We start from the raw sequence: 23,009 nt of genomic DNA, 5'->3' as shown, positions 1-23,009 counted from the left end.
TGCTCTGCCCATATCCTCAATGGCTGCAGCCCCAAAGGCCTCTCTGATCCCTGACAGGGGCGTTTGTGTGGGTGGGTGTCTGTGGATGGGGAAAAGGATGGATGGATGGGTGAGTGGGTGGATGGGCGGATGGATGGATGGATGAATAGACTGGTGGGTGAGGCGATGGGTATCTTAGGGGTAAGTAGATGGGGGAGTCAATGGAGGAGAGGGGTCTGGGTTGGATGCCACTGTGGACAGTGTCTTTCCAAGTTAATGTTGCTTTCAAAGGACATGGTGGGGTCACTCCTCAGTGTGGTCACTCCTGGGGGCATTTCAATAGTTACGCCATCACCAAAACTCTGCAAGATGGCAATTCAGACATGAAAATGAGGCCCCTGGGGCAGTGCCTTGCCCAGGGTCACCCAGCCTCAGGTGCCACATCCTCCACGCTCAGCCCTGAGCGGCCCGAGCCCAGCCTGACCCATGCTCTCTTTCTGGCAGCTCAGGGCACCAGGGCCTCGCTCAGTTGTCCCCGGGCAGACCTCCCTCTCAGTGATGCTGCTGTCCCCTCTCTGAACCTGCATGTGGACATCTGGTGGAGAGGCCCTGTGACATGAGCGCCAGCCAGTACCTTGAAAGCTCTCGGTGGCCTATTATATGGGCTGAGCACTCGGCCTCAAGAGTTGGCCTGGGACCAGCTGAGGAGGAGCGGCCTGGGGGTGCCACCATGAGGATGGAGGGGCCTGTGTTTGTGCTGGAGTACTGCTCTGGTAGACTGCTTAGGAAAATGATTTTTTCTGCATATCCAACCTGGATAAGGACCCAGCTGACGACAGAGCTCCTCCTCCTCTTCCAGGTCTCCCACCGCTGTCCCTGCTGCCCTCAGAGCCACCCTGGTGCAGCCCAGTCTCTCCCACCCAGGGCTCATCAGGCCCCACTCTGTTCCTTCAAGATTCGTGCTTCTCTGAGCATAAATACAAGTCCGAGCACATCACCCTTTCCCAAAACTTCCCCCTGGCCTTAAAAAATCTAGCTCCTAAGTTTGGGCCTCCAGGCCCTGTGAGATGGGCCCCTGCCAACCCCTCCTCTTCACCCCCCCCCCTTCTGAGCTGGCCTTCACAGCCAGTCTTCCGTGCAGAGCTCCGCCCACGTGTCCCTCCTTATAGGGTGGGTGGGCTAGGACTGGGGACCCTGGCCTGTGAGTTCCGTGGAGAACAGTGACTGCTGTGCCCTAGGACAGCATGTGTGGCTCAGAGGAGGGCCCAGGATGCAAAGTCAGGATGGAGTCGATAACATCAAGGACCACTCCAGCGTGCCTTTGGCTTCTTCTAAAGGACTTGATTCATGGCTCTCTGGCAGAAGAGGGGACGGAGGGGATAGGAGGTGGGTGGGCACTCCTGAAGAGCTGGGCTGGAGAGGAGGGGAGGGGAGAATATTCCTAGTAGGCAGGAAGGGCTGAGGGACCTCAAGATGGGAACACACCATTGCCCCAGGGCATGGCCCCCATGGCCCCTTCTGCCAGCTGAATTCTCTTTCCCACCTGGAATCCCTGGTGCTCTGGGGAGTGAGGGTGGGCTAGGACTGGGGACACTGACTGCATCTCTGAGCATCTAGCCCAAGCAGGGCCAGAGGAGACCAGAGTGTGAGCGCAGCCCCACTGGAACCAGACACACGAGAGTGGGGTTTCCACCGCATGCGGGTGCTTAGGCTAGTGTCTTGATGGCCAACACCAAGGCTGAGGCATTCATTCAGAGAAGTGGCTACATTCAGCCAATAATACAGTAGAGTTAAATTGTCCAAACCCAATGGGAGGGCGGTCTTTTCTGTATTCACATTTAGATTTATTATAGAAGTAAAAACAACAAACCCACCAACCACCTCTTCCCACTAGAGTTGAAAATGAGGCTCGAACAGCAGGCATCACACCAACAGGGGGGTGGGATGGGTTGGGGTGGACCCAGCAGGCCCTAGACCCCGGAGGAGTGGAAAAGGCCTGGATGGGGCAGGCACAGGGCGTGGCCTGCAGGGTGGCCTCTGGCTCCTGAGCTTTGCTGGGTTTTTTGTTCTCCTGGTGAGGTGCCCACAGGACTGCTGACAGCCCTGCCTGGCCCCCATGTGCCTGGGTCCAGCCCGGAGCCTGGTCCAGGAGTCATTGTTGACTTCCCCTCCTGAGCCCCTGGGGCTGCTGCTGGGTCAGCCCTTCCCAGGAAGCATGCTGAGGCTGAATCCAGATGGCCAGTGTCGCGCCCCAGTCTGCAGTCACCACTGTGCCAGACACTCCCTTGTGAAGGGATGTTGCACAGACATCACCTGGCAAGGCCACTGACAGCCCTGCCACACTTTGCTGGCTGGAGCTCATCTCCCTGGGTGGGGCCTGAAACTGGGGTCCCAGCTCAGACCCTGACCTTGGAGTCCAGGCACGCACTCAGACAGGAAGGTGACCCCAGGCTTGTGCTCTACCTCTCTGGGCATCCTGAGTGATCATAGGCACATGCTTCACATGGGGAGACATGGGGAACCGGTAGCAGTGACCCAGCCTGGGCCACGCCCTCAGGCCCATCGGCCACAAAGTTCCATGTCACTTTGGATATAAAGTAGATAGGAGAGCGCTTTTGTAGCCCTCCAAACCCAGGCTGGGTGCTTCCTGGTATCCTGGTGCCTCTCTGGCGCTCTCTGCTGGTGGCTTTGGGGAGTTGTTCAGGCTCAGCTGCCTCTGCCGCCCTTTGGTGGCCTGTCCAGTGGCCTTGTGGGGCTGATAACCCAGAGGAGGAATGCCGAAATCAAATCTCCAAAGAAAGCTGAGACTTAACTGAGAACCCATTCATTGTAACTCAAAGACTGGCATCAAATTTATTATTATCTTTTGTTAAATATTTCAGATCTTTTCGGAGCACTGGGTGTACAAGGGCTTGGTAGGTTTTCTTCCCAGTACATTTTTCGTGTGTGCGGTTGTGACAGGAGAGGTGGCACAGGTGGCATGCACAGGGAGGCGCCTGGGGGGTCAGGCTCTGCACCTGCATCATGCATGTGGCTTCTCTAACAGCCTCTGAACCTCTCTACCAGGTAAACCTGAGACCCAAGTCTCACAGTCATGTGGCATCAAAGGAGCAGGTCCAGCGGGGACCATGAAGATCGGTCACATGTGCACTGTAGGTATCCTGAAGACACAATACACACTGGGGTGGGGTGGGGGAGTCTAGGCAAGCCCCTGCTCGTTGCACGGTCGCCTGGCCTGCAAGCGTCTCGTGTGGTGGGGGTGAGGTGTCCATCTCTGTGGCGCTAACTGGGAGGAGGGTCTTCCTTCTTCTGAGGGTGGGGGTGGCTGGGCAGTGTGAGCTGGGGTGGGGGTCTGAACAGAATGGCTCCAGCCTCCAGAGGGTCCTTGACTGCTCCCTTGTGACGACAGACGCTTGAACTTCCAGGACACCGACATCGGGCAGAGACCAGGGGACAGGAGAAAGGGTCCTCCTGAGGCTCCTGAGGCCACAAGAACATCTGCTGATTGCCTGGTGGCATGGAGCCTTCTGCCGTGGAGTCCCTGGTGTTCACCGGGCATAAGGACCTTCACAGCTTGGGAGGTGCCTCGGGCGGCAGATCCAGGCCCCAGAGGGAAGAACCAAGCACTTTTTCAAAAGGGGCTGCACTAGACCGTCAGCTGCTTCTTCCAATTCTGGGCCGGCAGGTGGGGCTGGAGACTCCTCCAGAAGAGGCCGTGGCTGCGTCTGCTATGATGGCACCAACTGGGGAGCAGGGGCAAGAACCGTCTAGATTCAGAAAGAATTTCCCTGGGCTCCCTTCAGACTGAAGTTTTAAAAAGTAAATTCTTCACAGCAGCTCAGTGTCTGAAGTTCTAAAGAAAATAATCCGTAGGCTCATTCCCACTCAGTGGAGGGGGGGTGTAAGGGGCGCCCCAGAGACAGCTGCCCCTGAGGTGGTGAGCTGTTCGCCTGGGCTCAGGGGAGGAAAGCCCCACCCCCACCACTCCTCATTGTGCTTAGAGATGAGAATAAGGGACTGTCCCTTTAGCCCTGGAGCTGCAAGAGAGAAAGGCCTGCCCAGGGGAAGAAACAGCGTTTGAGGAGGGGGCCGGGAGGCTGCAGCTCAAGTCTGGCTTCGCCCGCATCATCTGTGAATGTCAGACCCTCAAATTCCTCATCAGAAAGTGGGGACCACGCTACCGGCAGCCGTCATGGGAGGAGGCAATCAAAGGGACATTCCACTGGGAGTGCCTGGCCCAGGGCTGGGCTCTAGGGATGTTAAACTAAATGGAATCTGATGTGAAGGGGAGAAGGGTCCTGGGGGTCCATGGGGAAGTCCTGGGCCGGTGTGGTGATGGAGTTTGGGGAGCCCTGGAGCTTGGGTTTTGCTCTTCATAGCTAGGAAGGGGTAGACAGGGTAGAGGAAACGCCTCCTGGCTGGACCAAAGGAGATGAGCTCCCAGCCTGGGTCTCCAACCCTCCGCTTGCCCTGCCAAGCATCGCCCTGCCAACTGTGGGAGCCCAGGGCCGTGGGGGCCTTGCCAGAGCCTCCTCAGTAGATGTTGTCTGCGAAGAAGGGTGCGCGGGCCAGTGGGGTGCAGTCGCCCTCCCCACGCGGCCCCACCAGCTCCCCGTACTCGCTGTTGTAGAACACCTGGCCTCCCTGCGGGCCCCGGTCGGGCCTCCGCCACCGCCCCTGGGGGTCAGGGTGCGCCCTGGTCACATCCACATTCCAGCCGGCTCCTTTACAGCTGCTGAGACAGGGAAGGCGGTGTCAGCAGGAAATGAGGGAAGGAGGGACTGGACCGGGCAGGTCTGATTGGAATCACCGAAGACATACCTGAGCTTAAGTGAGTGCAAAGCCAGTGGAAATACACCCAGGCTCCACTTAAATAGCAAACCAGACCCATGTGACTGTCGGCAAACACTGGAGTTTTCTCCATCCCGAGCCTGGGTGTGGGACGACGGAGGATGCCCAGCTTCAATCCCCCAAACCTGCTTCCCGCCCTGTCTTGCCACCTCCGTAAATGGCACCAGCATTGATTCCGTGGCTCACACACCTGGCCGGCATCCTTGCTCCCCCCCTTCCTCTCACCCCTCATATCCAAGCCATCCAGGAGTCCTGTCTGTTCTAACTTCAAATACATCCCTGCCCCCGTCTCCACGTCCCACCCCTACTCTGGAGCCAGCGGCCATCCTTGCGCGTCTGCTCCGCCCTCCCAAGCACACCCTTTTCCCTCACTTGTCCCTCCCTCTAGTCAACTCCTCAGAGATCCTTGAAGTTAGAAGATCTTCTCCCAACAGACCCTCCAATAGCTTCTTCCCGTCACCCTCAGAATGAAGCCCACGCTTCTCTCCCTGGCCTAGCAGGCCCCGCACATCCCAGCCTCTCCTGCCTCCCGTGACCCCATGGTCCTCCCGCCTTAGCTCTGGCTTTCTTTGAGTTCCTTGACAATGTTGTTCTGTTGCTTTTGTTTGGTTGGTGTTTCGAAGGTACTATTGCAAAGCTTGATGTCAATCTCTTTTTTCTTCCCGAGTTGGCCTTTTTACCCGGATTCCCAGAATGTTTATCTCTAAAGTCTAATAGTTCACCTAAGATATGCCTCAGAGTTTACTGTCTGGGCCAGCTTTCCCAGAAGTAGAGTCAGGTCTTTTACTTAGGAGGGTTATCTCGAATTACAAGTTTAAAATAGTAATTCTGTTCCATTCTCAGCATTTTCTTCCCCAGAGACTCCAATTTTACACATATTGGATCTTTTTCTATTCAATTTCTATCACTTTTTTTTTCTTTTTTACCTCTATTAAATATTTCCACTTTATTTTCTTGACTGTTTTCATGTCCATCTTCTGGGTCCTCCACTGCAAGTCTGACCCCATCTATTGTCTCTTAGGTACCCTGGTATTCATATTTCAACTTCTTTCCTGAACTTAGCTTCCAACTGATATCTCCACACTGTCCACATCTATTCTACATTTTTATTTTTATTTATTTTATTATTATTATTATTTTAAAATAGATCTTTATTGATTTCAGAGAGAGGAAAGGAGAGGGAGAGAGAGAGATAGAAACATGAATGATGAGAGAGTCATTGATCTGCTGCAGCCCGCAACCCGGGCATGTGCCCTGACCAGGAATCGAACCCTGATCGCCTGGATCCTAGGTCGACACTTAACGGCTGAGCCACGCCCGGCCGGGCTATTCTACATTTTTAAATTTCTGATTCCTAGTGCAGCTGATTGTGTAATTACATGTTTAAATCATTTTGGAGTGTTTATCACAGTTTTCCTACTTTTCTTTTTTGTTCATATAATATCTCTGTATGAATAGTGCTTTTTCTTTTTTCTGCTACTGATGATTCATGCTGGGATTTCCTAGACCAGAATAGCTAGTGACCCAATGAAAGGGGCTAGGGGTGTGGGTGGCTTTCTAGATTTCTTCATTCAGGAGTACTGTATCACACCCACATCTTTGGTGTCACCTTGAATTCCTTCAACTGTGTCCTTCTTTCCAACAGCTCCTTTCATGTCCCGCATCGCATCGTATTGCCACCAGGGACCAGCCAGCCACTTAGCTGGGAGTGCGGGGCCCCCTCTTGGCTGCTGCTATGCTGACCTCCCACAAGCCCAGGGCTGGATGATATACCACACTGCACGGCGTGGGATCTGGCATCCCAGGTGTCCACTGAAAGGGCTGGATGAGTAAGCTGGAAATGAGGACGAGTTAACTCCCCATGGGGTGAGTGCTGACCAGTGGTTAACAGAAAACAGGAAGGGACTGGGAGATAAATGCACTCCTTCCCGCCTCAGACCCCTCTGAGGCACATTCTCTGCTTGCACCTGTGTGGGGAACATTCCATGTGCCAAATGAATGCACCTGACGAGTGACCTGCTGCAGCACTTGGTGGATCATCATGATATATTTCCAGTGGGAACCTGTACACAGCATGTTGCTGCAACCATGAAAGGAGTTTCTGTGATGAATGGCTCCCTTCAATGTGTGTCTGTTTTCTGGATTCTTAATATGATCTTGCTTCCGCAGGACTCTCATCGTCTGTGACTTCTTCCCTTACCACCAAGCATCTGAGATGCACGCCCCCTTCCTGCTCACTGCTCTTCAGAAGCAGCGTCTTCCCGCAACGGCGGCCCCGGTGCCTCAGACTTTCCCAGGAGCCCTGCTCTTCCTACCAGGTCTCAGCTCAGTCTGGGACCACTGTCCCAAGGACCTGGTCACAACTCCCTCTCCTGGGGCAGTCCCTGTCTACCTCTCCTTCCGCTGTGGCTCAGGCATGGCTCTGCTGGTTCTAGGGCTGAGTTCCCTCCTTACAACCAGAGTCTCTCTCCTGGTTATGTCACAGGCTCTGAGTGGCGTTATTCTACGTGTGAAGATTTGAATTTAAGTAGCTATCATCCCTTCGCTTACCTTCTTATGGAATTACTTTTCTTTCTTTTTTTTTTAGAGATAAAATACTGTTTGGTAAAGAAACATTAGCCAGAAACTATTTCTGTTAATGCAATTGGCATTAATGTCCCCAAACCAGGTTACTAATAGAGGTCACCAGATAGAATCGATAAAAACAAAAACAGAGGCCAACATGCCCCATTCAGATGCATAATTATTCCTGGGCATATGACCCTACAAATGGCAATGTTTACAGTCCTGCAAACTCTCCCTTTATAGGCTGCTGGGAAAATAACCAATAGTTGGTGTTGATCCCAAGATTGAATGTACCTGTTGAGAAGGGCTCCTGGTGGCTAACTGGGCTCAAATTTATAAACAGAGCCTAGCAGCTGTTGTTAGATAGGGGCCTCTCACACAAGCTGCACCGCAGGGAGAGGCCTGCATTGCACTGCCTGCCTGCACTGCATTCCCACTGGCTGAGCCAACCCTTCAGCCAACAGGACTGAGACTTTCCTTGTCTAATCAGAACTGCACAGCTATATCCTCATAAGCATCTTCACCAACCAACCAGAGAGGCTCCATTCCAACCAATCAAGACAGTGTTTTTTGGACAGATCAAGCTGTGAGGATTTAAAATCCTCATTTGCATGAAGACTGACCAATCAGGGATTGCGGCAGGGATTTCTCTCTCTATAAGTCAGCTTCCCTCCGACCAGGGAGAGTGCACTTTTCATTTCCACAGAAGACTACAGACTGCTGGTTCCCCTGCTGGAGCTGAAACACCACAGAGGGCTCACTAGTCCGGAGCAGAGCAGAGCAGACGGTGGAGCTGAGGTGAGTGGAGCAGCTGTCTAGCCAGAAGGGGGCCTTGCGCCCAGGGCCTCCTCACAGCCGTGCTAGGTCATAACTGAGCTGCAACACTATTGAGTTGTCTCACAGACGTGCTGTTCCACATCTGTGCTGTAATCATAATTGAGCTTTTTGCACTGAATAAGTTCTCCTCTTTCACTGCACCCCAAATTGGGGATACCTGTTGACACTGAATTGGTATCAATGACCATTGGTTGACATTGGTTTAGTTGTAGAGGTCATAAATACACCTACCAGAAAGGTGAAAAAAAACATCAACTATGCTAATGTGACACAAATAAATACTTGTGGTTTATGGTAAGATATTCAGTGACAACATATAAATTGATTAGAAAAAAGCATAGGCAAAAGCCAAGGCTGGCTTTAGGTAACTGTGTCAGACGACACAAAAGGGGCTCTTAGCAGAGATGCAGATGTCAAAGGTGGAAGCGAGTGATCTAAGAAAGCAGAGAAGAGCCCTGTTTTGTGTAATACTGTAGGTCTTGCCATTTAAACAACTATGTTGAAGTCAACTAATAAAGTGAATCAGTAGACATTTAACTATTTTATCTACATCCTTAAAAGTTTAAATATTCACAATTTTTGGGAGGGGCTATCTTCTTGGGAAAATGGTGGTCACTTTCTATCCAGGTCACCTTCTGTACAGGCACACCAGTGAGGATTTCTCTGTAGCTGTATTCTTATCAAAACAGGAAACCAGCCAGCTCCAGGTTACATGATCTGTCTGGCTCCACAGACCACTGGCCTAAGTCTTGGAGGCTTGGGGAATGGTGGTGGCCTTCCCTGGCTGGGTTGTGAGCACCGGACATGGTGGATCATACTCAGTTTCACAAAGAGGTGGTTTCTGAGCATCTGTCAGATGGAAGGGAGATGTGGGGACCAGAACCAGGTGTGCTGTGTCAGGATAGTGGTAGGGAAGGGTGCTCCTTTGGGAAAGCTGGTGGCCAAAGGCCTAGAGTCCCAGAGTGGATTGCCTTGAACACACAAAAAGGCAATAGGGAGCCATGAAAGGTATCAGGTAAGAGAGTGACAGGCACACACAGGCCCAGCCTACCTCCCTGGACCCCTTGCAGGGGAGGAGACTCAGGAAGCCCTACCTGAGCCCGCCTTCTTGTCTGTGCCTGCTCTCCAGCTGCTCAAACTCCTCGGAGGCCAGCACCATCCCGCTGTCTGTCTGGTTATCCTGTGTGGATAGAACAAGCCAAGGCTATGAGACCCACCAAGGCCAGGCTGCAGGCACCTGCCCCAGGCAGGATGGGGCCACATGGACCTGCACTGCACCAACCTAACACCCATCTCGTGAGCACGAAACAGGTGTCTGTTCCCTCACTGAAGCATGCAGGTGGTCATACGCCCCACCACAGAGGGAGAGGCCGAGGCAGCAAAGCTAGGATGCCCCATGGTGGGGGACCTATAAAGCAGCTATGAATGTATTCAGGGTGCCAGATAGGACAAGGGTCTCGAGGTCTGGACAGTTCTTATTAAATGATATTCTTGCTGAATTTTAAAATGTAGCACAGTATTTTGCAGCAGTAAACAGGATGAGCTTGACAGGAACTCTACAGATAAATGAAGCCAGCTGAAAAAAAGAAGTCAGCGTGTCACTGACCAAATAGTGTACAGAAGCTATGACTAAGCTTCCCTTCAGGGAGACAGGGCTTTGGATATGGATCCCCTGTCTCCTTGCTGTAAGTAAATAAAGCTACCTTGTGACAACCACGTGTCATTCTTAAATAGAGCAATCCAAGCAGTGAACTCGCAGTGACAAGTATGGCAACTCAGATGGACTCTCCTAAAAGCTGTCCCTTTCAGCCTGGTTGGACACTTGCTGAAGCAGTGGGCAGCAAGCAGCAGCTCGCCCAGGGCCTGCTCGCTGTCGTCTCCACTGGATGGAGAATCTGCTCCGCAGGAGAACCTGCTCGGTGCCGACCATCAGAATGGCCGCCTGGAGTGACCACCTAAACCTGTTTCATTCAGTGTTTCAGAGGGAGGTGGGGAGGTGAGCCCCTGTGGTTGCTTTAATTAGCATTTCTATTCCTGTTTGGGGGTATAGGGTTGTCAGAAAGGTGGTTTCAGTTCTGGTGCATGTTTGATTTCTGGTTGGTCGGGCAGGAACCGTCTAGGATGCCAGATTCAGAACTGAATAAAAAGCTCTGTCAATTTGACTTAAAGAACTTAAGTACTTATATAAATAAGGAAATATAACAAACGGGTAGATGGTAGGAAGCTGCCTGTCCTGTCCAAGGCGGCCTTACTCCAGGCTGGGAACCTACGGTGGGTTTGGGAAGCACTGTTCTACGTGCAGCTTCTTTTCTTCCTTGGGTTTTAGCACTTACTACCCACACACTAGCTTCTCCCCTGCAACGCCCACCGCTTCCACCAAGGAGGGCACTTTCTGGAGCACCCGTGCCAGGGCTGAACCCGATGGGAAATGGGAATGGCGCCCCAGCAATTCCCTGAACAACCACGAGCTTCCCATCAGACAGGCTGCACCACCTTCACTGAGGAGGAGCCCTGAGCTCATGGTCTCGAGCTGAGCTGAGATAAAGAGACGGTCTTTCACCTAGAAGACAAGCAAGGCTGAGCAGCGAAGATTTGGCCATGGGGACTTGGGGGCCAGGCCATGGCTAATGGTGGAAAAATACATGCTTGCGGTTATATGGGAAGAATTACTAGTTTTATCTATGAGATCTTCGAATAAGACTTTCACTGCTCTGAAAAATAAGAAAAAAATTACATGCCACAAATCTTCAAAGAGTCCCACTGATGTAAAGAGATGTTCTATTAGCAGGTGTGATTTCAGAAATTTTACCACCAGTGTGGTAACACAGGCCAATATTCTAAGAGTATTGAAAATAACACACACACACACACACACACACAAAACTAAGATTATCTGATTGGATTGGTGCCAGAAAAAGGGAGAAAAACATGCTATGATTTAAAAATGTAGTTTGAGCAAACTTCACTGGACTTGCAAAACTAAGCAGGTAGAATCAATCACATGTCTGTATTTTGAGTAACAGAAGCCAAAAGGGTGGGCTTCCTAGCCACGGGGTATGTGAGAAAGGTGGAAATAACGAACTACTTTAGTAAGGTTTGGAGCGGTCCTGAGAAGTGATTTACTGGTTTCTTATACATTCACCTTCAGGATGGTTTTGAGGTCACTGACTCTGGGCAGGTGCACAGTCACGCATTCCCTGTGTCAGAGTCCAACCAAGTCCTGAGGACTCCTGAGACCTCAGCCTCTTTTCTGAGCAGCCCATTAGCTCCCCTTCCTCTCTCTTCTATAAGTTGTGGGGGTGGCTGGAGGTGGGGCAGGTCGAAGTGAGAGAGCTCGCTCTCTGCATCCACAGTCAGGAAAAGGTGCTTCTAAGCTGTGTCCCCTCCTTGAGGGTGGCCCCCACTCAGCTTGGGCACAGGCCCCTGTGGCTTTGGGAGTCTGCTGACTGGCAGTGGGATGGGCTGCCGGGCACTTGCCCTGCTGCGGAGGCAGTGAGAAGTAAGCAGCCCAGTGATTTGTCACAGGCAGAGGCAGCCACGGAAGTTTAGGAACAGACACTGCACTGTTGGGGTGCAAGCTGGAGGGAGACAGGTGCAGGGAGGCCACACCTCTTTTTAGCAGATTGGGCCTGAACTGTAGCATGCTAGCCAAGCTATAAAACCAGGTATCCTGGGCTTGTCCTCTGGCTCTCACAGTCCCACTTGTCTGGACAGGGTGGGGCCAGCCTTGGGGAGGCCTCCTCAGTCCCTCTTCTCTAGGATTCCAGAGCCAGAGGGCTGAGAAGAGCCGGGACCTATAGCTGCTGGAGCGAGGGCCGTGGCTGTATGCATGAGGAGGGCACCGGCAAAGCAGCTGAGAGACTGGGGTACTGCAGGAACCCCCAGCCCCCAGCATGGTGAGGCGCAGCCTGAACGCACCCAGGGACAGCGGGCTCCCTTGCCTGAGCTGGTTCCTGCAGCCCGCCTCCTACAGAGAAAGCCTGGAGGCCCTGAGCTGGGGTGCACAGCCCTCCCACTTACCACCGATGCCTTGTAGGTCGTTGGGGTCATGGGAAATTCTTCGAACGTTTTCATCCTGGAGGGACCCTGGTTCTGAGCCCCTCTGGCCAGGCTCCCAGGAAAGGACACACAATTGTAATATCTGTAGGGAGAAAACAGAAAGTGCTGAAGAAATGCACCCCAGCATCCCTCCTGAAAGCTCGGGCCCCCTCTCCCACCCTGTCTCCTGCTGGGAGGGACCCAGGTCTGGGGTTGTGTGCTGCCCTGGCCGCCCCCCTGGGTACCCTCACACTTCTGCAAGAGGATTAAACCTCCGGAGGGCACTGCTGGGGAGAGTGCAGAAGGGGAGTGGCGGCACCCAGCGGGTGTGGAGTCTGGGGAGGCCTTCACCAGCCCCGTGCCAGGCAGGCAGTCCTGCAGGCCACCGCCTGGCCTGCCAGTGAGCACGGGTGTGTGCGTGTTGAGGGGTTGATGGAAGGAGCCTGGTGAGAATCAGCTGGCTGTTTCCTGTCCTGGGGCCTGGCTGGGATCTGCACTGGGGCAGAGGGGCAGGAGTCTCAGAGCCTCCCCCTCAGCAAGGCCAGTGGGAATGCGGTGTCACTAAGAGAGCCCTCCAACTGGAACTCTGGGACCCCAGGCTACGTTCTCAAACCGAGATTCTGGTTAGTGGGTGGCCTACCCTGCTCTCAAGGAGCCCTTGGGGCTCATCACCCCTCCCTTTTCTCTTCTTAAGATGCAAAGCCAGCCTGGCTACTGTACCCCAGATGGGCATTCCCTCTAAATTGGAGAGTCAGGGGGGCTGGGAGTGCAGGGAAGACGGAGGGCAGAGAGAACAGCAAGGAGCAAAGTTGCAAGGCCAGGTGGCCCTGCAGGCCCCCCCTCACCCGACCAGGAGGGCATTGCCAATACCAGCACTGCCATCTGAAACTGCTTTGAAATTACAGCGGTCTCTCAAGTCCTTGTCGTTGGCTTTATCCTTGATGACTGATGATAAAATACACCATGCCTAATCTGCTTTCTCCTCACTAGGGGGAACCCCTGGACCTGGGAGGGGCTGACCTGGCAGCCAGGCTGTGCCGGTGCAGGCTTGGCCAGCTGCCCTCCTTGGTGGCGTCAGCCTCGGGGACATGCAGGGCTGTGGTGGACGCCTGCAAGAAGCTGCCCTCCTCCAAGCTCAAGCTGCAGGGTGCCATGCAGTCCTCCTCCTCCTGGTGGCAGGAATGGGAGAGGTGGCTAGGGTCAGAGGCCACCGTGCTCCCTCAGCCCCAGCCCAGCAGCACTCAGGGCTGCTGGAGTCCCAGACCTGAGAAGTGTTTCCCTCTGAGGGCTGAGCATTAAGTGAGCCAGAGGAGCAGGCCCAGCAGGAGGATCCCCAGGGCGCCCCTGCTCTGCAGCCTCAGGAACCAGCACCAGTGCTTCCCACCCTCCTCTTGAGGCCAAACTGGATGCCAAGTGCGGTGGCCTGGGCAGCAGGCCACCCTGCTCACTGCTCCAGGTCCCAGAGCACCATGTGACCCTAAGCCAGTCCTGAGCACCCCAAGGGGAGCGACCACAAGGCAAGGGCTGGTGCAGGGGCAGAGTGGCAGCAGGTGTGGGAAGGAGGGGGAAGCAGGGAGGAGGAACACATCACTCTTCTGCCTGGAGCAAGGGACTCCTCCAGGGCCAACAGGGCTCTCACCATACCACATGACAGCCCAAGTTGCTGCAGCAGGACACAGCCAAGAGGGGCGCTCACCTGCCAGCCCCCACCCTGGAGCAGGTCCCCCAGTATCTCCACCAGCTCTGAGAATGCAGGCCTCTCTTTGGGGTCTCCAGACCAGCAGCTTAGCATGATGCGTCGTCTGGAGGGAAATGCTGCTGGGCTGGGGTGTGAGGGCCACACCCTGCACCAGCAGACCTGGTCCCCCCACCTCGGCCCTCACACCCACCTGCCTGTCCCCTATCCCTAGGGCTCAGGCAACCGCTGTCCCTCCTGCTTTCAGGAAGGAGAGGGGTGGAGAGAGAGTATGTCTACAGGCCTCTATCCCCACCCCTGCCTGCATTACCTCCCTACTCCTGCCCCCTACCTGCATGTCTACTTCCGTACCCACCTCTCCTGACCCCCAAAGCCTGCTTGGTCAGCAGAAGACTCACATGGCAGGAGTGGCTAGCTCTGGGGCCCTCATCCGGGTGCCCTCTTTCAGCCGCTGGCAAAATTCCTCGTTGATCTGCACCCCAGGGTACGGTGAAGCCCCTGACAGCAGGAATGGGGTGGGGGTCGGTGAGGGGCAGGCAACTACTGCTCAGCCCAGCCTCCCAAATTGCCTCTGCCCTGGGGTGCTTGTCCAGTAGCTCCTTGGCAGGGGCCCGGGCAAGGCACTCCCTCCCCCAGGGCCAGTTCTTTTTTTGGGTAAAATAGGAGGGTTGCTAGGGTTGCAGCAAGCATCAATGCTTTAGTGAAAACAGGGTTCTGGGACCATCAGAATCCTAGGGGCCTTTTGGTCTCCCTCTGCCCCCCCAGGGCAAGCCACACAGCAGTATGAGCCAGACTGCTTCCACCCTTGCTCAAAGCCCAGCACGGCTCCCATTAGACTGAATTCCAGGTACTCACCCAGCCTGCATGGCCCAAAGGAGCTGCAAGGCCACCTCTCCTATCTCTCGCTGTATCTATTGACCCCGGCCCTGCCCACCTCCAACCTTTAGTGACCCTGGGCCTGGCTGCCCTCTGGCCCTGGCTACTGTCCTTCTAGGCCCACTTGCCTCACCCCACCCCTTCACCAATCCAGCCCCTCCCAGACCCTCTGGCTCACACCTAGCATCCTTCCTGGGCACTCCCTGCTCTTGCTTTAGTAACAGCATCCATCCCAGTGACCATCCAATGCTTTTACTTTCCCACTTGCTCACTGCCTTGCCCCCACCCTAGCATAGGGGCTTTATCTTGGTCCCAGCAGGGCCCAGGTTCCCATGTGGGGCTTGCATAAGTAGGTGGAGACCCAGAGTGAGCACTGAGCCTCCCGCAGTCCTTTCCCCAGCTCTTGGGCAAGAGCAGCATCCCCACAGCAGGTGAGGAAGGGCTCAGCCAGGGAGGGAGATTTTGGAGGACCCACTATGACTCTCCCTCTGAGACCTGTGGTGAGTCAGGGGGCTGCCAAGTGAACACAGGCTCTGTCCTGGCACAGGCTGGAGCCCAAGACCCTCCAAAGGTGCCAGGATGGCCCATGCAGGGGGATAGGGAGGGGGGTTCTCAAAACACCTGCCTCACAACGACCTGGCTGTATGCTCCAGGGTTGCCCAGCTCCCTGCACCATAGGGGCTGGTGGTGCCTGGAGCCTGTGAGCCCACCTGTCCCCTCCCTGCACACTGCCCTGCACTTACCCAGGGAGAAGATCTCCCAGAGCAGCACCCCAAAGGACCACACATCACTCTGCGTGGTGTACACCTTGTCAAAGATGCTCTCAGGCGCCATCCACTTCAGGGGCAGCCGGGCCTGCAGGAGGCAGAGGAAGTGTGTCACACAAGGGAGGGAAGACAGGAAGAGGCCAAACCCTATGCAGCCACCCTCCAGCCCCTAGTTTCTCCTGGACTCTGGGGCCATGCGCCAGCTTTTGGCTGGCTCCTACAATTTGCCCTGCTCCTGTAACCCCCCCAGAAGATACTTGGCACCTCCCTGAAGGCTTCCTGTCTGCTGCTGTCCTGGGTCCATGCAGCCCCTCTTGGCCCCTGCACTCTCCCAGAAGATCTTGCACCCATCCTCCAGCTCCAGACCCTCAGTCCAGCCTCTGGAGGAACTGGGTCCCTGCAGGCCTTCTTTCCCCCACCTCATCCACTCACTTGGACCCCACACTTGGAAGCCCAGTGTCACTTCCGGCCCCTCCTCCTGTGGCTCCTAATGTACTTCCCACCATCTGTCTCTCTCCCATTGATGACCTCTACCTGGGATCCCTAAGGGCCATGGCCCTTCCTCACTGGCCTCCACATCCACACCAGCACCCCACTCCTATCTTCTCATAAACCCCAGGGGGGCTTCTGGAATGCACTCCTGCCCCTCACTTCCACACATCCCACCCACCTGCCCCTCACCTCCACATGCCCCACACACCTGCCCCTCACCTCCCTATGCCCCTATACCTGTGAATCAGAGTGAAAGAAAAAAGCCTTCTGCATAGTGGCCTATCACAGACTGGACCCATCCTGGCCCTTGCCTCCCTCCAGCCCTCTTCCTTCTCTGGGGAAAACACTTAATCAGCTGTGGGTACTCATTCAGGTGCCTGCCTGACCACCTCTGAATGCCACCAACAAACACACGGCAGCTAACAGCCATGTGCCTGCCCTGCACCTGGCCAGTCCATCTCCAGGGTGGACACCATGCAGGGTGTCCCTCTGCATGTGCAGCCCCCACAGGGCAGGGACAGGAGTCAGTGTCCAACTAATGGACCAAGGTGCGGGCCAGATACAAGCTCCTATTGGAGCAACATGGTCCCCAGACCTCAGCTCCTGTCCCCATATGCCTAGGTGGGTCATGTGGGTCCCCACAGGCTTCAGACCTTCCATGTGGACAGCAGTGAGCCTCCCACACCTCTCCTGGAAAGGAGGCCCACGGCCTTCACTCACGCTGCCTTTGCGCACGTAGTCAGGATCCTTATAAATGTCCCGGGCCAGGCCGAAGTCACAGATCTTCACCACATCGCTTTCTGATAGCAAGATATTCCGAGCAGCCAGGTCTCTGTGGATGCACTAGGGGCAAGAGGAGGTGCGAGGGGCAGTCAGTGAAGGCCCCTGGGGCTATGGCCATGACCACGTGGGCCCTGCTCCTCCCACCACAGGTCTTTGTGCACCCCCAGGACTCCCCATGGAGAGTGCTGTCCCATGAAGTTGTGGGGACAGCCGAGGAGGCTGAGGCAGGCCAAGCTGATTCCACATCCAGCTCTGCCACAGATGAGCTGGACATCTTGGGAAGTTATATCCACACTGTGGGCTGTCTTCTCTGCCAAGTCGGGGAGACACCTGCCTCGACCTCGGGGTCACTGTGGGGTGAGCTAGGGCTGCTCACATCATGGCATGCTGGTGGGTCTGTGCCCTTCTCCCCTCTGAAGGGCCTGCCAGGGCAGTCACCTTACGGGAGGCCAGGAACTCCATCCCTCGGGCCACCTGGAAGCTGTAGCAGACAAGGTCTTCCATGGTCAGCGGGCTCAGCCACAGGTCCTCGGCTGCATAAAGGAGCAAGGGGGGCTCAAGAGAGGGTCCCCTCCATGATTCCCATCTTCCACGCCACCCCAAAGGGAGTGTTTGTTCATCCAACCCTTGCTGCAGCTTTCTGGGCCAGGCCTCTGAGGCCCCTGGCACTAGCTAAAAGCACCTGGGCCCTCTCTCCACGCCTCAGTCTCCACTCTGTACAACACCCACTACTTCCAGGTCAGTGAATACGGCTGCATTGCTGGACCTCTGCACTTGCTACGTCTACTTGTCTGCCCCCCCCCTTCTGCAAGGCAAACTCCTATTCATCCAGTGATGCCCAAATCAAATGTTAAAAGTTTCAATGAAAACTGGCCCCAAGGTGCCCTCCCTTCCTAAGGCAGAACCCATTACATGCTCTCCCCTGTAAGCCCCTCTTCCAGCTAAGCTCCTCCCGGAGGGCCCTGGGCCACATTATCCCACAGTCCCCTGTTCATGGGGCATTATGGTGCCAGGCACATTTGGGGCAGGAGGAAGCCAGGCTCTTACCTTCTTGGATGGGAGTGGCCCGCCCCGCCTCGCCCTTGCCCATCAGGAGCCTGGTAAAGAGGGCCCTCTCACTGCTCCCGGGCCTCCTCCGATCAGCTTTGGCACCCTCCACCATGGCCCGGAAGCGCCTTCGCCGCTCGGGGGATTTCTCCTGCGGATAAATCAAAGCGGGTCCGAAGCCTCTTCCCTCCCCCCACCACGGCAGAGGCATCACCCCCGGCGCACCTCAGCACCCCGCACCTCGGCACCCCGCGGCCTCACCGCAGCACTCTGGCCCTGCAGGGTGCCCACTTACTGCATAGGGGCTGAAGGCCTCCCGCTTGGCGCGCAAAAAGTTGGAGAGGTTGCCGTACTTGCAGAACTCCACGATCACCATGAGGGGGCCTGGGACACGGCAGGGCGGAGGCCGGGTGCTTGGTGAGCGAGGCCCCCGGGAGGGCCAGTCCTGCAGCAACGTCCCCGCCCACCACCCCTCCTCTGCCCCAGCTCCGCAGGCCCCTCGCACCCCCCCCTCCCCGGGCGCCCAAGCTCCTCACCGTTAGGCTTGGTGCACGCCCCCAGGAGGTTGACCACGTTGAGGTGGTTACCAATGTGGATTAGGATCTTCAGCTCCGACATCAGGGCGCGGTGCTCGCTAGCTGTGGCGCCCTCTGGAGGTGACACAGGGCTTTCGCTTGGTGCCAGGTCCGCCCGCCTGGGCCCCAGTCCCTGCTAAGTCACCTTTGGTGCTCTCGCCAGCCACCGGGACGCAGGGTCCCCAGCGCCGCCCAGCCGCCCCTCTGAGGCAGGAAGTTCAGGTGGGATTGGGAAGGATTACTGCGACCTGAGCCCCAGGCCCAGCTCGGGCTCCTATGGACTCCCTGCAGAACCTTGTGTGAGACCCTGGCTCTGAGCCTCAGTTTCTCTTCCTGCACCACATCGCTCCCAGCCCACCCAGAGCTGCCGCTCCTCACCAGCTCCGAGGCCCCTCCACCGCTGACCCCACACCTTTCAGCATTTTCACGGCCACAGTGTCACAGCTGCTGCCCTTGTTGATTCCGAAAGCCGAGGCTTCCACCACCTTCCCGAAGGCCCCGTGGCCCAGGACTCTCCCTGTGGGGCAGGGAGCAGGTTCCAGGTGAGCGGCACTAAGGTAAGGGTGGAGACGGATGGGCAGCAAGGGCAGCCTGCGTGGAGGGCCCGGAAGGAAGGCCCAGGACGGCAAGGAGCCCATCTGCCCGGGACAGGAAGGCCCAGGACAGGTTGGGAACCCCTCTGCCAAACAGGAAGAGCCTGGAGAGCAGCGCGGGCAGGAGGAGAGGAGAGGCAGACAGGAAAGCCTGCATCCTCTCCCAGCAGGTGCCGCGGGCCCACCCTGCTCGGAGCAGCGGGGGGTGACCTCCAGGGCCTGGGAACTGGGAGCCCTGGCTGTGGTTCTGGGGCTGCACTCTCAGATGGGCAGGGCAGGCCAGGGGGGGCCAGGCGGGACTTTCTGGCATGAGTTCTGAGAGTGGGTGGATTGCAGGGCTCCAGCCTGCTGCTGCCTCTGTCAGGTAGGACGAGGCGGGTGGGGCGCGCTGGGTGCTGGCCTCACCGAGGTGCAGCCGATCCCGGGGGAACTCCCACTGGCTGGCATCGTAGGACAGGTATTCACACTGCTCCTCCAGGGGTACCTCCCCGGGGTCCATGATGATGGACAGGTAGCCGGTCTTGATGTCTGCGTGGGTTGGCTGGGAGCAGGGGTGGGGACAGCTCATTGGCTAGGGCACACCTCCAGGACTTGGGTGACACTGTGTCCAGGACAGACGGGCTCTCCTTCGAGGCTCCATCAAGGAGGGGACAGTGGGGCCATCTCTGGTCGAGTGAGAGCCCCACCGGGAGGGGCGGGGAGATTTCCAGGGAGGTGAGGCCTCCAGGTGAGCCGGGACAGGGACCTTATTCCTTATGTTTGGGGCTGGCCAGAGTGGAGAGAGACCCTGTGAGGAGCTGGGGAGAGGAGCTCACCCTCCTTATGTTGCAGAAGATGATGAGGAGGAGGACCCAGAAGAAGACGGCTATGACCCCAGTGCCCACAAGGATCACGATCTCCATGCTGCCTCGGTCCTCGGAGCCTGGGCGGGCAGAAATAGCCGTGTGTGTGCCTCTGTGTGTGTGTGTGTGTGTGTGCCTGTGTGTATGTGTGTGTGTGTGCCTGTGTGTGTGTGTGCCTGTGTGTGTGCCTCTGTGTGTGTGTGTGTGCCTGTGCCTGTGTGTGTGTGTGCCTGTGCCTGTGTGTGTGTGTGCCTGTGTGTGCCTCTGTGTGTGTGCGTGTGTGTGTGCCTGTGCCTGTGTGTGTGCCTGTGTGTGTGTGTGTGCCTCTGTGTGTGTGTGTGCCTGTGCCTGTGTGTGTGTGTGCCTGTGTGTGTGTGTGTGCCTGTGCCTGTGTGTGTGTCTGTGTGTGTGTGCCTGTGTGTGTGCCTCTGTGTGTGTGTGTGCCTGTGTGTGCCTCTGTGTGTGTGTGTGTGTGTGTGCCTGTGTGTGTGTGTGTGTGTGTGCCTGTGCCTGTGTGTGTGTGCCTGTGCCTGTGTGTGTGCCTGTGCCTGTGCCTGTGTGTGTGTTTTGCCGGGGCACCCCCCGCGAGCGCCCCCTTCTGGTGGGCACGCCTGTCGTGACGTGGCCACAAGGAGGCGCGCGGTGCGGGCGGGGGGTGGGGCGGCCGGGCGCGGGGCGAGGCCGGACCTTCCACGGCCACGCTGGCCGAAGAGTTGACGCAGCCCTTGGCGTTGCACACGCTGCACAGGTAGCGGCCCGCGTCCTCCTCGCGCACGCGCTGGATGCTCAGCTTCTGGTTGGAGTCCGCCAGGTCGATTCCTGCGGGAGTTGGGGCGCAGGTTCGAGTCTAGGTGGGGCCTTGGCCTCCTGCACCTCCGCACCCCGAGTCCGGGGCCGCTCCCTACCGGACTTTTCCTCCAGCAGCCTCTCGTCCTTGTACCACATGATGCTGGGCACGTGTGTCCCCGCCACCGGGCACCGCATCTCCAGGGAGTCGCTCACGTTCACCAGGAGGTCGGTCAAGTTCTGCGTAAGCCGCGGGGCTTCCAGGGCTGGGGGCAGGAGTGAAGAGGGAGCTAAGTGGGGTGCAGAAAGCCAGAGGCCACCAGGAAGGGGGCCTCCAGAGAGGAGAGGGTGGAGACTGAGGGCACAAAGCTGAACGAAGGGGCCGAGTTGGCCCCCTTGGCCCTGCCGGCCTCACCTTGCACCGACAGGTACTTCTTGTGGCAGTGCTTGTCGTGGCTGTGACGGTCCTGCACCTCGCACACGTAGTCGCCCTCGTGCTCGGGTGCCACGTGGGGGATGGTCAGGCTGAGCGTGGCGTGGCGCGCCCCCGGCGCCGCCTCCTCCAAGCTGGCGGCCAGCGGCGTGGCAAACAGGTGCACGTTCTTGCAGTCGAGCAGCAGCGGGTTCCCGTGTGCGTCGTGCAGTGTGGACAGGTTGAGGCGGTACCAGCGCAGATTCTCGTAAGTGTAGTTGTCGGCCTGGCAGCTCAGGCGCACGGCCTGGCCCTCTAGGGGCTCCTCCGATGGCTCCGATTCAATGCTGAAGCCGTCGGGGATGGCTGGAGTGGAAGGGAGAACCGCCCTGACATTGTGACTCACCCGCCAGGTGCTTGCTCTTCCTTTCCCGTTGGCCTTGGGACTCACTCAGCTCTCAACCAAAGGTACCAGTCAGGTAGGTGTGGGCCAGGGACACCACCCAGAGTCTTCTTCACCCCTTCACTCCCCCTCACTGACCAGGGACTCCGATCCACAGAAGTCAGCCCCACAGGCTCTCCTCCTGCCTGCCTCCTTCCAGCTCTCTCTTGGACATGCCCCAGCCCACTTCTGTCCCCACCTTTCCCAGCTGCTGCCTCTCCCAGTAGCCCCATCAGTGAGATTTTTGTCACCAGACCCAGTGGGGGCCTGAGTCTCCATCCTGCCTTGCCACCGTCCTCCACACCCCACCACTGTCCTCTCCGTGGAGCAATCTCATTGCTTCATTAGCTTTCAGCTTCAGCTTTCTTGCTCCGATTTCCTCTGGCCACTCCTTGTCAGGCTCCTGTGGGCTCCTCTCCCTCTCCCCCACCCAAAGCATTCTCTCTGGCTCCATCTCTCTTCCAGCACCCCCTCTCCCACACACCCTTGGGCCCAGTGACTTCCCTTTCATGGGCTTCTTAACTCTCCTGAGGTCAGTAACACGTTTGAAAAATCTGAGGAATCTATGGACCTTCTCCCCATGGCAACACACACCCATGAGCCACCTCTTCAGATCCAGGGCTTGGGAAGAGGGTGGGAGGGAGGCAGAGTTAGGTGGAGCTTCAGGGAGCAGGAAGGCACCCCTGGTGAGGAGGTGCCTCCAGGACTTAAGGCAGAGGGTGCCACTCCATCCTGGTGGACCAGCATGGTCTCCAAATCTATCCCTCTTACCCAGGCGCAGGGCCTCATGGGCCCTGGATATCTCTCCTGGGTGCCCCACAGTCACCAGAACCTGAGTGGTTCCCAACCTGGTCTCATTCTTCTCTCCCAGGAGACTCTCATGCCCGCATGGTCCCTGACCTCCACCACAACCGCCCAAGTCACTCACTGGTCACGTAGAAGTAGATGAGCCGCTCGTCTTGGCCCACCTTGTTGAAGACCATGCATTTGTACATGGCGGACACATTGGCGTCCTGGATCACCAGCTTGCTCACCGTCTGGGCAAAGCACAGACAAAGGATCTGTTTCCTGCCTGTGTCCCCCCACCCAACCTTCCCTTTCTGCAAGGAAGCCGCTGTGCCCATCAGAGTAATGGGGGAAATGGAGGCTCTGAGCTGGAGGTGATGGAGTTCAAGGCCAGGGATATAAGGCATGGAAGAGAAAGTAAGGCCTTCAGGTAGCAGAGGGAGGGGCTCGTCAGAAAAGTCAGGGGACAGTGCTATGGACAGCTGGCATCAGCAGTGGCTGGGGTCAGACAGTGGCATAAGGTAGGGCCAGAAAGACTTCTGGCTGTAGATGTGCTTAGGCTGTGGCCATTTGAGGAGAGGACAGGGGCCTAGTGGTGCTGGGCCAGTCCAAGCCAGGGTCAGGATTCAGGCTGGGGTCACA

At 56.7% G+C, this 23,009-nt stretch overlaps 1 protein-coding gene across 9 annotated transcripts in view; it reads right to left on the bottom strand.

Annotated features, from left to right (window-relative positions):
• Nucleotides 1-1,811: 1,811 nt before the first annotated feature.
• The window catches only part of FLT4 (fms related receptor tyrosine kinase 4), a 42,892-nt gene continuing 21,694 nt past the window's right edge, over nt 1,812-23,009 (bottom strand). For 3 of the 9 annotated variants that reach the window (XM_081136991.1, XM_081136993.1, XM_081136997.1), the window contains exons 12-31: nt 22,510-22,618; nt 21,143-21,505; nt 20,847-20,993; nt 20,629-20,760; nt 19,915-20,021; nt 19,505-19,640; nt 18,919-19,023; nt 18,468-18,581; nt 18,227-18,315; nt 17,932-18,082; nt 17,323-17,417; nt 16,822-16,944; nt 15,586-15,697; nt 14,365-14,464; nt 13,967-14,072; nt 13,291-13,439; nt 12,253-12,373; nt 9,327-9,412; nt 4,598-4,714; nt 1,812-4,033 (exon numbers count right to left, since the gene is read on the bottom strand). In XM_081136991.1, the coding sequence (XP_080993117.1) occupies nt 3,865-4,033; nt 4,598-4,714; nt 9,327-9,412; nt 12,253-12,373; nt 13,291-13,439; nt 13,967-14,072; nt 14,365-14,464; nt 15,586-15,697; nt 16,822-16,944; nt 17,323-17,417; nt 17,932-18,082; nt 18,227-18,315; nt 18,468-18,581; nt 18,919-19,023; nt 19,505-19,640; nt 19,915-20,021; nt 20,629-20,760; nt 20,847-20,993; nt 21,143-21,505; nt 22,510-22,618 (2,631 nt within the window). In that variant the 3' untranslated portion in view covers nt 1,812-3,864. Of the gene's footprint in view, nt 4,715-9,326; nt 9,413-12,252; nt 12,374-13,290; nt 13,440-13,966; nt 14,073-14,364; nt 14,465-15,585; nt 15,698-16,821; nt 16,945-17,322; nt 17,418-17,931; nt 18,083-18,226; nt 18,316-18,467; nt 18,582-18,918; nt 19,024-19,504; nt 19,641-19,914; nt 20,022-20,628; nt 20,761-20,846; nt 20,994-21,142; nt 21,506-22,509; nt 22,619-23,009 lie in introns of all 9 variants that reach the window. The other 6 variants (XM_081136995.1, XM_081136998.1, XM_081136994.1 and 3 more) reach the window with 5 other exon arrangements.

This window comes from Miniopterus schreibersii (genome assembly GCF_964146895.1).
Source record: "Miniopterus schreibersii genome assembly, chromosome: 4".
Taxonomy (NCBI): domain Eukaryota; kingdom Metazoa; phylum Chordata; class Mammalia; order Chiroptera; family Miniopteridae; genus Miniopterus; species Miniopterus schreibersii.
Note: the sequence above shows the minus strand (reverse complement) of the source record. Positions and strands in the feature narration are given on the sequence as shown.